This window comes from Phaenicophaeus curvirostris, chromosome 19 (genome assembly GCF_032191515.1).
Source record: "Phaenicophaeus curvirostris isolate KB17595 chromosome 19, BPBGC_Pcur_1.0, whole genome shotgun sequence".
Lineage (NCBI taxonomy): Eukaryota > Metazoa > Chordata > Aves > Cuculiformes > Cuculidae > Phaenicophaeus > Phaenicophaeus curvirostris.
In genome coordinates this window covers 14,455,915-14,469,235 of record NC_091410.1, presented here as the reverse complement: position 1 = coordinate 14,469,235, position 13,321 = coordinate 14,455,915, and the positions used below count along the sequence as shown (strand labels likewise).

Genomic DNA, 13,321 nt, shown 5'->3' with positions numbered 1-13,321 from the left:
CTGTGAGTGCTGCAGAGATATTTATGAGCTTGTATGAAACTGTTTACGCAGCATTTAAGTTAATGCTTTATTAAGAGAAGGTTTTACAAGGCAGCTGCACCAGGAACCTTTATTTCACTCCTTGCCTTTCTCACCGGTGGTAACAAAAGAAAAACAGCCTTCCACTTCCCAGTTACTAGGACACAGGGCGCTGCCCTGCAGAGGGATTCATTGGCCATGATGGCATGTTTAATACCAAAGGGACACGGTGAGAGCACAAACCACAGGGCAGGGCACCGCCTTCCCCAGGAGGAATAAAGTTTGTGTGACATCTCAAAGTCATTCAAGTCAACACTTGATGAGGAGCGAAGCAGCCAGGAACTGGAGGATATGAGCTGCCCAATAACTCAAGCAGAAAACCCCCATATTGCTGGGAGGGTTATTTGTGCAAGCAGGTGCTGGGCTGCACGTGGCAACCTGCTTGAGTTTTAGATTTGCATGCAGTTTCACTGCGTGCTTGGCCCAACTGACATGGTCATGCTGTAGCACCCGCTATTAAATAAATCCAGTGCTGGAATGACTGAGTTCCCTGTTTAACGTTGTTCTTGACACACTCAACGTGCTGAGCAAAAAGCAGAGGCACAGGGTAACAGGGAGGTCTCCCTCTCGGCCGCTCTGACAGCGTCAGTCCCTGGGGAGAGGAATCCCCACCGCGGTGTGTTCGCTTAGGCTCCTGGCCTCTTCCACCTGCCCCGGCGTGCAGTAATCCTCCAGGAAGACGGTTGCCAGGTTGCTTAGCCTTCTGTTGGCCGAGAGGGAGAAGCGCAGCATGCACTCGACCACGGGGAGGGCCGTGGTCTGCGGGCGCGACTGCGGCGTCGTCAGGTACATCAGCGCCGTCACTGCCGACATCACTGTCTCCTCGTTGGGGCTGGAGAGGCAGTTGATGATGGGCTGCACCCCGTTCGCCTCCAAGATGTCCTCTTTGCTGCTTTTATCCAGGCACAGGTTGCAGAGGCCACCTGAAAGCGACAGAAAACGTCCAACCGAGGCAAGGCAAACCGCACGCTGTCTTTTTCACACTAAGATTCAGATTCACCGCCCCTCACTTCTCTCTAATGCTGGAATAAGCATTCATTGATTCCATGGAAATCCTGAACCGCTTCCCAGGCAATGTTTCCCTGTTTCTTTCCAGAGATTTTCCCAGCAGCGCGTTCCTCCTCCCGCGTCGCGAGCGGCACCGCGCTGGGGGCCTCGGCGGGACGAGGAAGAGCAGCTTTGAGGCCGCAAGCCGGCCGCTTACAGCAGCGGGTTTAGAAAAACAGAGAACGCGGCTGAGAGCACGAGGGCCACGGGATGTTTGAACTCGAATAAGATGCACCCGCATCCCGGCGGAGCCGAGCCACGAATGGCAGACACAGATCGATTATCACCTCGTGGGATCGCTCGCAATTAGGCTCCGGCGCCTTTGTTGGCGCTCAGAGCAGAACCCGGGCTGCTCGGAGGGGTCGCCGCCGTCCTCAGAGGGGCTGGACCCCCCCTCGAGCCCCCCCGCTCCCCTCCCGGCCCCGCACCCATGGCGAACTCCACGAGGGCGTCGCTCGGCTCCCCCAGCGCGTCGAGGAACAGGTCGGTGACGCGGAGGCGCCGCAGCAGCGGGTGGTTGCCGGGGTCGTAGGCGAAGTTGGCGAGGTTGGCCAGGACCTGCTCGCGGGCGCCTGCGGGGACAGCGAGGAGTCAGCGGGGCGGGGAGGGGAGGATTGAGGGAAGGGGAGAGGAGCGGCGGCGCTCACCTGCGCTCTCCGTCGCCTGGAACTCGGTGACGAGCGCCTGCAGGTACTGCAGCCGCCCCGGCTCCATCGCGGTGGGGCGGGGCGCCATCTTAGGCGTGACTGCCGCCATCTTGTGGGCGGTGCCGCCATCTTGTGGGCGGTGCCGCCATCTTGTGGGCGGTGCCGCCATCTTGTGGGCGGTGCCGCCATCTTGTGGGCGGTGCCGCCATCTTGTGGGCGGTGCCGCCATCTTGTGGGCGGTGCCGCCATCTTGTGGGCGGTGCCGCCATCTTGTGGGCGGTGCCGCCATCTTGTGGGCGGTGCCGCCATCTTGTGGGCGGTGCCGCCATCTTGTGGGCGGCGCCGCGAGGCAACGCAAGTTAATTTCCATTTCCCCTGTGCAGTTGCGATCCACGGGGCAAAGGAGGACAATAGAAAACGATCTTTTTTTTTTTTTCTTTTGTTAAAAGGCAAAGGGCTTGGAAACTGAAGGAAGAGGTAGAAAGAGGGGGGAAATACATGCTCAGTAAGCTAAATTGCCTCGGAGGGGGCCGGAGCATCCCAGCACGTGCAGGGTGAAGCTCCACACAGGCGCTCGAAGCTCGAGAGGCTCCGGGCTGGGGGTCGCGGTTTGCAGCTGCGAGGGGGGACTGGGGTGAGAGCTTGGGAAGGAATGTTTCCCTTGGCTGCCCTCAGCGGCGGAGAGAAGCACCGGCTGCCCCGTGTCTGCAGGGGCTCGCGGCTGGATGGGGCTTGGAGCCCCCGGTCCGCAGGCGTGGGTGGGACTGGGTGGGCTGTGGGGTCCCTTCAGACCCAAACCGTTCTGTGAAATGTAGTTGGTTTTCACATAAAGCTGCGGGAGCGTGGGCTGCTCTGCTGAACACACGGCATCGGCTGCTGCACCCACGCCGCCGGGTGGAGTGAGGCACCCGCTGTGACCCCATTACAGAGAAGGGCGAGTGAAGCAGCTATGCTGCATGCGGTGATGCGAAATCCTGTAACGCTGCGGTGGCGTGGGAAGGTGGAATGTGGAAATAAAGGTATTTCTTTCTACCTGGTGTCAAGGGATAAGCCAGACCCGTGCTAGTAATGTCAAGGTGTGTAATTATCAGCTGCGATTGGCATCTGTGTGTGTATATATATGAATGAAAACGATCAGCAGAGGTTTTTCAGACTACTTCTGTATTAGAATGTTTTGCTGGTGTGTTAGCAAACCTCTTTTAATGTATGGCTTTTTAAGTGGTAACTGTTGACATACTTTAAAGCCACTCAGTTGTTACACAGACAGTGACTCAGGAGGCAGCAAGCAAAGAGAAAGCAAACAAAGGAGCTGGTCAATACAAAGAGATGTGATTTGGGATACTGGGATTGGCTAATAAGGGGTGAAAACCAGTGTTTGCAGAGGACAGATGTGATGATTTCTGTTTATGATTACCAGATCTGTGGTTGTTCGTTATAATTTTGCATTCAGAGAAGCAGCAGAACCTTTGTACGCCGGCGTGGCTTCACGGAGAGCAGCGTTCAGATAAGGCTGGTGTGTCTGCTCTGGCTGGGTTTCAAGGGATGCATTTCCAGGTCACGCTGTTCTGTGTGTGGCAAGGAATAAGCAGGAGCAGAGGAATACCTGCACTTGTCTGCCTGGGAGCTGTAAGCATGCTCCTTCCAGCCTTTGTCTTGCATCAAGCTTAATTAAAGCCGGTTGAGAGATGTGAGAAACATTTTCCATTTAATTTGCTCTGTTGGAGCTGCGTCCTGGAGAGTTCAGTAACATCACCTGTTTTTATAGCCCTGAGATTTTCTGCAGGAGTCACAGATTGAGCCGGTGCTGTTACACGATTGCTCTGTCACCGGCTGCAAGCTGGGGAACAACAGTGGCTTTGAGTTTGGCGCTGTTTAGGGATGCATACGCTTATTCTCAGGTCTAGTAACACCTTCCCCACACTCTCTCCAGAAACGGGTCCCAGTTAGTGCTGGAAAGAAGCACTTGAGATATCACTTGTTATACAAAGGAGACACTCTAAGGTTTGAGTTTTTTTCATTTTGATGCTCTAGAGTTGAACCTTTGAGGCTTTGATAATGTCCTTGGCACAAAGAAGTTGTATATACACATCATAGGAGAAAATGTTTGATTGTACTAGATGCTTGGCTGTCTTCTGCAGCCCGTGCAGCAGCTTCCATCTCATATTTAGAGATGTGGAAAAAAATAACAGACCTCACATAGAAGATTGTTTGCTGCCCCCACCATGGGAAGCAACTGGGAAACTTTATATAAGTCTGTAGCAAAATGGTGTTTTCAGACAAGGCAGTAACGCTTCTTTGTGAAGGAGTGACCATTGTGCATGACCATTAAGACATCTCATCTAGTGCTACCAACTGAAACCTGCATGTGGAATTCCAGTGACTTCTCAAAGGCGCTGACTTAAAACAATTGAACTGACACCGCTTTTGTCCCTCGGCGCCGGTTACCATGGCCGTTGTCCCGTGGTTTGCTTTAGGAAAGCACAGTTCTCTTTGTCCTTTGGCTCTTTGGCCGACGCTGGGTTCTGGGCTCAGCCTGTGGTCAGGGTCACTCACGTGGAGTCTGACACAGCCCCACGGAGTGGAAGAGGGATGATGGCAGTTGTGGAAAGCAGATGCTTATTTTCTCATCTGCCCCTGTGTAGCTCTGTTCAGGCCACGTAATTACTTATGCTCCTCAGTTTTTTTTCTTATTTGCTTTATTTTCATATGCTTGTGATGTACACGACTGCTGGAGGGGACGGGCTTTCACACTGTGGTTCAGCTGGCGTTTTGTTATAATGATATTTGGAGGGATTATTCAAAGGTACTTTTGAAGCCTCTTTCAATTTGTTTTTCTTTTCCAGAGCACAGAAGCTAAGCCCCATGAATAATGCAGCCGATATCAGGAAGAAACTGGAGTTGTAGAAGACATAGTGGAAATCATTTGTTACGTCCACCAGGAGACCTGAAATAGAAGCCACACTTAGTGAAGAGCTGCTGCGTACTAAAGGCAAATGTGTGACAATTACATAGATGCTAAACCAAAATCATTCAGCAAACTGCCAGGTAGAAAAGAGAAGGATTCACAGATATGTTCTCTGCTCTAGATTCTAGGGTTTTTTTGGGCTGTTTTTGTGGTCACTGCTCAGGTGATGTTTCTGCTTCTGCATAAAGTATTTCTTAATACATAGAAAAATCAGAAAAAAAGGAAATTGCAACTTTTCCCCAACCTGCTGATTCATTGTTTACTCAGCAGAGGATCCATGTACTGGATTTCACAGCGAGTGACCCTGTTACATCCCAGGTTAGAAAACAGAACAAAACCAACAGAGAGATCTCTCAAAAATCAACATGTTTTGGAACTGTAAACTTGTCTCTAATACTGTGTAATTCTGGAGAAGAATATTCACAGCACAGCAAGCATTGTGGCTAACAGTAAGTGCCCTCAAAGTAAAGCATTTAGAAGCGGGATGTATCAAATGAGTAATTTAACACTAATGTTAGAGATGGAAGGGGGAGACTCTGGTCAAATATTTGATGCCTTCTCCATAGGCTGCTTATTTATGTGGAGACACTGGAATAAAGTTTGGTTGCTTGTATTCTTTAGTAAAGACTGTTGACGTTTTTTTTCATAGTGCACTTTTCTTTAGCAGATTTCAGGGGTAGAAATGGAAATGCAGCTGCTGTTACTGTACTTTGTTTTGCCCTTCTGCTACTCCCGGCAGAGATGTCAAAGAAAAGACCTTTTTTGTACTTTGAGAGAAGTGACCGACACACTATTGCCAGGAAACGCCATGAAATACATGATGCGCGGTAGCATCCTGTTCTTAGAACAGACATTATTTTCCTGCTGAATGGCACACAAATAATTTTTTTGGAGAAGAGAACTGGAGCCCAAATTGAGGATTTGTGCTCTGGCTGATGTTTCTTGTTTGTTAGTCTTCTGAATTTGCTGCTGTACTGCAGGAGCAGGTGCATCTTGGATGGGTCACTTAGTGGCATTTGGAGGGAACTGGGAAATCAGTGAATAATTTATTGGATTGGGGGGTCATAACTAGCTCCTTGTTTGTCTCCAGAGAAAAATGAATACCCTCTAGAACTCAGAAAGAAGAGTGAACAGGAGCTTTTACTACAAGGATCTTGAATAATGTAGAACTGTTAATAATTGTGATCACAGCTAATTTGTTTAATGGGATGATCACAATTCCTTGAGGCTTCATAGATAAAGCAATGTGAACTAGCAGAGCTGTGAAACGGTTCACAGACGGCGAGGTCCCATTGCAGTAGTTCCTCTCTTTGTCCTGCCACTCACTGCAAAACAGCTCTCCTCACTCCCTCACCCATCAGAGCCGCTTGCCAAGCAGGTAACTTCTCTGCTGTCGGCTGTTGCTGCAGCGACACTTGGGCAGCTGAAGACATGACCCTCCGTCACTTGTGAGTAGGGGCTGATGGTACCTTTCCAACTCTCCCTTTTCTATTGCTCCCCTGTAACTCACCTGCCTGCGGGGATTTGGGAACTCCCTCATTTTTCTCCTTTAGGCTCCAAATCCCTTGTCACCAGTGTCCGAACAGCCGGTTTTCCCCAGCCTGTTTCCTAGCTTCTCTCACCTGTCAGAGGAGGTCCGATGAGGAGCGTGATGCTCTCCAGGATGGTGAAGAGCCCTAGAGCACTTGAGAACCTGTCCATCTCCACGACATCCATCAGCACCTGGAAGGTGAGTGCCCCGATGCCGCTCATGGCTATGCTGAGGATGACGCAGTAGACAATGAGCACACTGAACTCAGCTGAGATGACGCAAATGAAGTTGCTCAGCCCACAGAGGAGTGCAGCCAGGCTGAACAGGTAGATGCGTCTCCCTGTGAAAATTCTGTGTCCTGAGAGCAGCCCCGTCAAAGGGCGGATGAAGATGTTGATCAACCCTATAATGGAGATGAGGAGGGCTGCCCTGCGTTCCTCCACCCCGTTATGGATGGCGTAAGGCACAAGGTAGACGTGGGGTAAAGCAAACCCCATCATCATCCAGGTCACTCCGATAGTGTAAATCTGGTAACCTTTGTTTTGACAGAAGATGTCAAAAGCCAGGTATTTCTGCAGTGTCTGGACACATGCAGTCCTCCTGGTTTGCTGCTGGAGCTTGTGGTGGGGAGAAGATGCTCCGTTGGACAGTTGTGCCCCTTCTGCTCTTCTCTCCTCTGCAGACCTGGGTGACTGTAGGGGTGTCCCTGGTGCAAGCTCAACTGGTCTCATGATGGCTCCGCAGACACAACAGTTCAATAATATTCCCCCAAAGATAAGAAAAGTGTTTCTCCAGCCCATCTCGTCCAGCAGGTATCGAGAAAGCAGCGGCCACAGCGTGAATCCAAGTGAGACGCCAGTGGATGCTGTGGCATTGGCCAGCGTTCGCCACCGTACGAAGTAGTAGCCCAGCACAGTCACTCCTGCCTGGAAACTGAAACACGATCCCAGACCTAAAGGTAAGAATACAAGAAAAAATGACAGTGTGTGATCCCTCTCTGGTGCCTAAAGGGTGAAAGGAGGCCAAATCCAGGGTGTACCCACAGGTGACTTCATCTGCTGCTGGAGCATTTCCTCACCTGCCAGGCTGCACAGCCCCAGAGATTAATCCTCAGAAACCCCACACAAAGGATGAAGAAGGATGTTGTGGATAAATTAAACTACTTGTGTTCTGGGCGTACTAAATATCCGAATCTAAGCTGACATGTGTCTGGGCATGCGGCCACGCCTGAAGTTGTTGGATTGTTCATTACAACTTGGTTTTTATGCCACATGCAACCAGCAGTGCTGCTTTCCTGACACTTGTATCAGGGCTCAGGGAGTTGTTGTTTTTCTCTCTATGCAGCTTAGCTTGCAAGATCTGACAGGACTGGTCCCAAAGTAACCTGGCTGCAGAAATTTGTCTGTGTTAGAAATGAGCAAGGGTTGAACACCAGTCACATAGAAGAAATATTTGGAAAGGAAAAGTTCCCATCTGTTATTTCAGTTCAAAACCAACATGTTCTTTGGTTATAAAAAGATATCTGCACATTGGGAGTGGTGAAATACAAGCCCAGGGAACCTGGGAAGGACGTTGTCCCAACACATTCCATTTCAAGACTGGAAAAAAGCCTCCTTTCCCAGGGACAAAAGACTGAGAAGCCACTAAAATGAACAGACAGCTTTGCTCTCCGTTTCACCCTCTGGACACCTGCAGCTTTTTCCATACCAAAGTGCTTTCCCGTGAGCTTGGCTGGATGAGGTGTGTGTGAAAGGAGTGTGAAGGGCGAGTCCAGCTGCTGTATGATTCCTGCTGCGCCCTGGGGCTTTTGATTTATCCTATTTCACGGACGAATGGAAAAATATGAGCACTTAGTCAGGACTCTCACCAGCTGGGTTTTCCTGCTGCTTGCTGGTACTCACCAGTGATGAGGCCGGCTGTTAGGTAGAGCTGGCTGATGGACCCGCAGAAGGAGCTGGACACCATGCCCACTCCGCTAAGCAGACCGCCCAGCATCACAGCAAATCGGCAGCCGAAGCGCTTCACCAAGATGCTGCAGAGGGGCCCTGGAAGGAAAAGGGAAGCAGTTAGGGAGGAAGGAAATATTTAGTACCTGTTGGACTGCTGCAATTATCAAATGATTTAGTCTAGAGACTCTGAGGACTGTGTGATGTAGTAGGGGAACCAGGAACAGAAAATGTAGCCCCTGATCCTCCCAAGTGTGTGGTCAGCTCGTTAGCTGAAGGGAAGGCTCCTGTCATCTGCTTGGTTTGTGGCCATTAAGTGGGATTTCTAAGCTTCCTTGTGATGGTTTTTAGTTAAAACTCTTGGAAATGGAATGGAAGAAGGGACTTCAAGTGTAATTCTGTTCTCACATGATAGAAAATCTGGGAATGGTTTGAAAAAGCAGAGGACTTAGTATTTCTCTGCCTCTGAGTAAGAGGTGTCAGGCAGGGTGATGTTTCCACTCATTTCACTGTGTTTATCAAATACTCTGCTACAAAATCTCCTAAACCACCCTGGGTGTCCCACTACTTCTGTGAAACTCCTTGCAGAAGGCAGATTTGCTCTGAGATAGATCGCAAATGGGAGAGAAGCAGATGTCATCGAGGAGGATTATTTGAAAATGTCTGGAGAGGGATATTCATGGGAATCACTCTAAGCGTCAGGCACCATCATCCAAGCTTCAGCTTGTGGAGTCTTGCAGCTCTCCGGCAAGCATCTTCCCAGGGAGATACCATGGTGTTATTGTCAGCGCAGCTCATTGCACGTGCCGGTCCTGGCTTACCCGGCCAGGCTCCACTTCCAAGAGGATGCAAGCGTATGGGGCAGATGGCATGCGTCCCCATTCCCACCCCTGCACAAACAGAGCCAAGATGGGGAGACCCAGGTGCTTCCAGGGGATGGAGACCTGGGGTTTATTGTGTATGTGCATTGCTGGCAGGCTTTTCTAGGAAAGGGTTACATTCTTTCAGCAGAAAAAGCAATGAACAAAGAGGCAGGGGGTGTGATCCTATCAATGCTGATCCATATCCAACAGCGTGGGACAGGAGTAGGATGCCAGGCCCTGTTCAGTGGTGCCCAACGACAGGACAGGGGACGCAGGGCACAAACTGGAGCATGCGAGGTTCCACCTGAACATGAGGAAATACTGCTTTGTGGGTGATGGAGCACTGGAACTGGCTGCCCAGGGAGGTGTGGAGTCTCCTTCTCTGGAGAGATCCAACTCTGCCTGGACGCGTTCCCGTGCAACCGGCCGGAGTAGACCCTGCTTTAGCAGGGCGTTGGACTGGACGAGCTCCAGAGGATCCTGCCAAACACCACGATTCTGTGATTCTGTGTTTGTTTAAGGTTAGTTAATTCTTTAATTTTCATAGACTTTTGGTGAAGTCCATGAGATTGTGGAAAATCAGCAGTTTGTTAATGCCGGTCGGCATCCGTCATTTTGGGGTAAGAAATGATGAGTTCAGACCTGCAGACCACCACTGGGAAACATGCTTCTCTCTGCGTGCTCAGGCAGAAGAGGATCTGAAGGTACAGTTTCTTTTCCCACTCCCTGACCCTCAAAGTTTTCCAGGTTTTATTGTCTTTTCCTCCCTTCTGAACACTTAAGGTTATACAAGGAAATGCAAAACGTCTATGAGCTTCAGAACTAAGAGTCAGTCAGTGCAGGGAAAATTAACCACTGCTGTGTTTGTGACCTGAATCAGAGTCTGATTTGAAATAAAACCACATCGTCAAGCAAAGAGTGGAACATTATTAAAATTAGGAGTGCAGCTGCCTGTATTTTGATCTGCTTGGGAGATTTTCACCTCGAACTTCAGCTGCCTCTGGAAAAGTGCTCAGCCAGTGGGTGACTGGACTGATTTCCCTCCTGCTGAAGACATTGGGATGGTATTGCTGTTTAACCAACTCGAGTAGCCAGGAGTCATAAATTGAACGCTATAAAATAATGAGAATGGCTCTAAAACTCTTAAGGGTTTTTCATTATTTGCTCCTGTTAAATTGCTTTCTAGGTTTCAAACATTATTCTTGCTTGCCTGGGGATTTTGTGCTTTCCTTTGCAAAAATACTTCTAACTGAAGTGCTGCATTTGTGCGACTGTGAGTCCAGTTTGTTACGTGTGCATGGATGTCTGGAAACAGGAACCTGTGAGAGCCTCACCTCCTGCCTTTGCCCTGTCTGAGGGCTCTCAAATTATTCTTATAGCTAAATAAGAATTGCCTTTACCTGGGGATGGAGCAGGGGTAACCAGATGCTTTGCTTCCTAAGTTCTGAGCTGTTGTTTGTAGTGTGCCCTGCAAGCCTGTGTCTGTCCCAGCGCTGCTGGGCTGAGGTGAGCTCTCCCGCACGGCTCTTTCCACTCCGCTGACCGCTCTGACAATGAGCTGCTCTCTCTGTTCCCCTTCGTGTTTACCAAGTCTTGCAACAAATACTTTCCCCGCTTCAGTTCCTCTGAATCGTTAAAGGAGAACAAAAGAGAGCAGCATCTTTAAGAGACAATGATGCCATAGCAGAGTGCGATTTTGGAAAAGGGTTTAGTGCCAAGATGATGGACGTAACCAGAGAAGCCGAATCGAATGGAGCCTGGCCTGGCGCGCAGGCGGTCAGAAGTGGCAGCAGAGGCCACGCATGCTTGGCCAGAGAGGGAGTCTTCTATCTCTGGGGCTTTTTTTTTTCTTCCTGGTCTGTGGTTGTTCCTCCTGCCTGGGGGATGAGAACAGGCATTCCTCTGCTCTAAGAGCCTGCTGTAGGAGACAGAACTGGCATGAGAGGTAGCAGCTCTCGTAATTCACTTGCTATGCCCTGGAAAATTCTGTGGTGAATATTATTAACATGAGGTTATTCTTTCCTTATTTAATTTATAACTGTTGGATCTATCTATTGGCTGTCTTCATGTTACCTTTCACTGTGGTTCCAGCCTCCTACAAAACAATTATTTCATTAAAGAAGATAGCATAATAGATATTTTTCTTGCAGATTCTGCCAGACTCGTCCTTCCCGGACTTGTTGGGACCGAGCTGCTTCTGAGACCATTTCCCAGAGCCAGCAGGTCCCGTTGGGCTCCTTGCCCCTAACAGCAGCAGGACCAGAGGAGATGGGAGGCAGCACAGGGAATGCTCAGTGGCTTCCAGATTTGAAGCCCCGAGGACACTGCTCTGTTTCTGCTGAACTTCAGTGACAATTCCTCCCATAGCCATTTCCCCTGAGGTCTCTTTCGATCCTCACCTTGTAGTTCTGGACCCAACTGCTTTTGCTATGGTGCAAGGTCTCTCCCATGCCAGGTCCAGCACAGGAGAGGCTGAACCTGCCAAAGACTTCACATCAGAGTGACTCAGGGCTCTGCTTTTTTTCCCTTCGTGCTGTAGTGTCACCTTTCACCGGTATTGGATGGGGCAGGCATGAACTCAGGGAGCAGCTCAGGTACGTGGGCGTCACTGGACACTTTGCTTATTTTGCCTGGTGGGCTTTAGAAGGTCTGTTTGTCAAATAAGCACGGGAGTTGCATGTGGAGGGGTCAGCAGCAACACAGACCCCTTGTTGGGATGTCCCCAAACTGCTGGTGATTTGATTTTTCTTTTCTATGCAGGAATAGCAGTTGGGGTGGGGGATCTGGGGCCGCTGTCCTGTGCAGCTCCCACATTTTCTCTGGGCAAGAAAAGAGTGATTCACTCTGCCATTCGCTACGCGCAGCCCTCCTTCCATCCCCCTTCCCCCTGAGGGTGCCGCCTGACCCACATTCGGCTTTAATCCAGCTGTGCCCACGTCCACCCAGATGCCTGCTTGGGTGTGCACTCCGTGCCACCGCCCAAGGAGGTGCTTTTAGCACTGGGCCTCAGCCAGCAGCCTGCAGGGACTTGGCTTTTGGTGCCTTTTCAGCCATGAAGAACACGGGTGGCGTGGCACGTGGAAGGAGACGTGCTCTCATGGGCATTAGATGAATCAAGAAAGCACCCAAGCTTCAACTCCACCTGCCAGCTTATTCGAAGAGCTGCTATGGGAGGTAATTAAGTTCTCACTGGTCTGGAGAAGCTGGGCTGAGAACGGGATTCAGCTTCTGTGACCAAGGTTGTCTCTTAGAGCGGCAAAAGGGAGCTTGGTGTCTGTGGACACTCGGCTTTGGACTGTGATCAAGGAGGCTGTGGATGCTGCGCGCCGCTGCGCACTGCCGGCCAGCCAGGCTGCTCACACCTCCCACCCCTTACACCGTCTGCCTTAAGGAAACGTTAACAGTGCCCTCGTCACGGCCCCTCGGCCGCAGCGCAGCCGCGGGAGGCAGCGTGAGGCGGTCCCTGCGGCCGTTACTTACCGCCTCCGTGCAGCACGGCTACCATGATGGATGGAAACCACGACGTCTCGCTGTTGCTGGCTTGGAATTCGTGCTGGAGATCCGTGAAGAAGACGCCGATGCAGGCGGGGAAGCCCAGCGTCAGCGCCTGCAGCAGCACGGCGGCGAGCAGGACCATCCATGCCCATCCCCGGTCCTGGGGCTTGGCAGCTTCACGTGCTCCTCCTCCTCTTTGGGGCATGGTGGCTTCTTTCTCCACCTAAGCTGCCTGCTGAGGAAGGCACCAGCTACCATGCGACCCTCGGCCCCGCCAGCAGACCTCCAGAGAAGAGCTGGTGGTGTTCCCGAGGCTCGGAGGCACCAGAGCGTCCCACACCTTTTGCGGCTGTCACTCTAGGCTTCTTGCTCTGCATTTCTTCCAGCACCTCCCTTCCTTCTCGCTACAGGCTCCTGGCAGCAGATTGCTTGAGAAACAACTGCCTGGTCCTTTTATCCTTCTCGAGGCTGTGACCACAGCCAGGTAGGAGCAGGACCACACCTCCTCGGAGGTAGGAATTGGCCTTACCCAGTTCCGCCCTGATTTTCCCTTTCACCTGCTTTCATCACACGGGAGTCCCCTTGCTGGCAATTGCTAAGGTCACTCAGTCCTCGCGCTGAGGAGAGGAGGAAAACCGCAGCAAACTCCAAGAAAAATAGAGAAAAGCTTGCACACCACGGCAGAGCTCTGCGTGAACCTTTCAGAAAAACTGCACCCACCTAGAAAGTGCTGGTGGTGAAGAAACATT

At 50.9% G+C, this 13,321-nt stretch overlaps 2 protein-coding genes and 1 long non-coding RNA gene across 3 annotated transcripts; 1 reads left to right on the top strand and 2 right to left on the bottom strand.

Moving 5' to 3' along the window:
* Positions 1 to 59: 59 nt before the first annotated feature.
* On the bottom strand, positions 60 to 1,885 carry ARMC7 (armadillo repeat containing 7). Its single transcript, XM_069872703.1, has 3 exons — positions 1,773 to 1,885; positions 1,554 to 1,697; positions 60 to 1,001 (listed from the first exon to the last, which is right to left on the bottom strand). The coding sequence occupies exons 1-3, from the start codon at positions 1,879 to 1,881 to the stop codon at positions 664 to 666; spliced, it is 591 nt and encodes a 196-aa protein (XP_069728804.1). The 5' UTR covers positions 1,882 to 1,885; the 3' UTR covers positions 60 to 663.
* LOC138728955 (uncharacterized) lies at positions 1,132 to 5,362 on the top strand. The gene is made up of 2 exons (XR_011338799.1): positions 1,132 to 1,608; positions 4,616 to 5,362. It is a non-coding gene; the product is annotated as an uncharacterized lncRNA (long non-coding RNA).
* Positions 4,409 to 13,177, bottom strand: SLC16A5 (solute carrier family 16 member 5). Its single transcript, XM_069872673.1, has 4 exons — positions 12,558 to 13,177; positions 8,170 to 8,313; positions 6,360 to 7,220; positions 4,409 to 4,716 (listed from the first exon to the last, which is right to left on the bottom strand). The coding sequence occupies exons 1-4, from the start codon at positions 12,775 to 12,777 to the stop codon at positions 4,475 to 4,477; spliced, it is 1,467 nt and encodes a 488-aa protein (XP_069728774.1). The 5' UTR covers positions 12,778 to 13,177; the 3' UTR covers positions 4,409 to 4,474.
* Between the last annotated feature and the right edge of the window lie 144 nt (positions 13,178 to 13,321).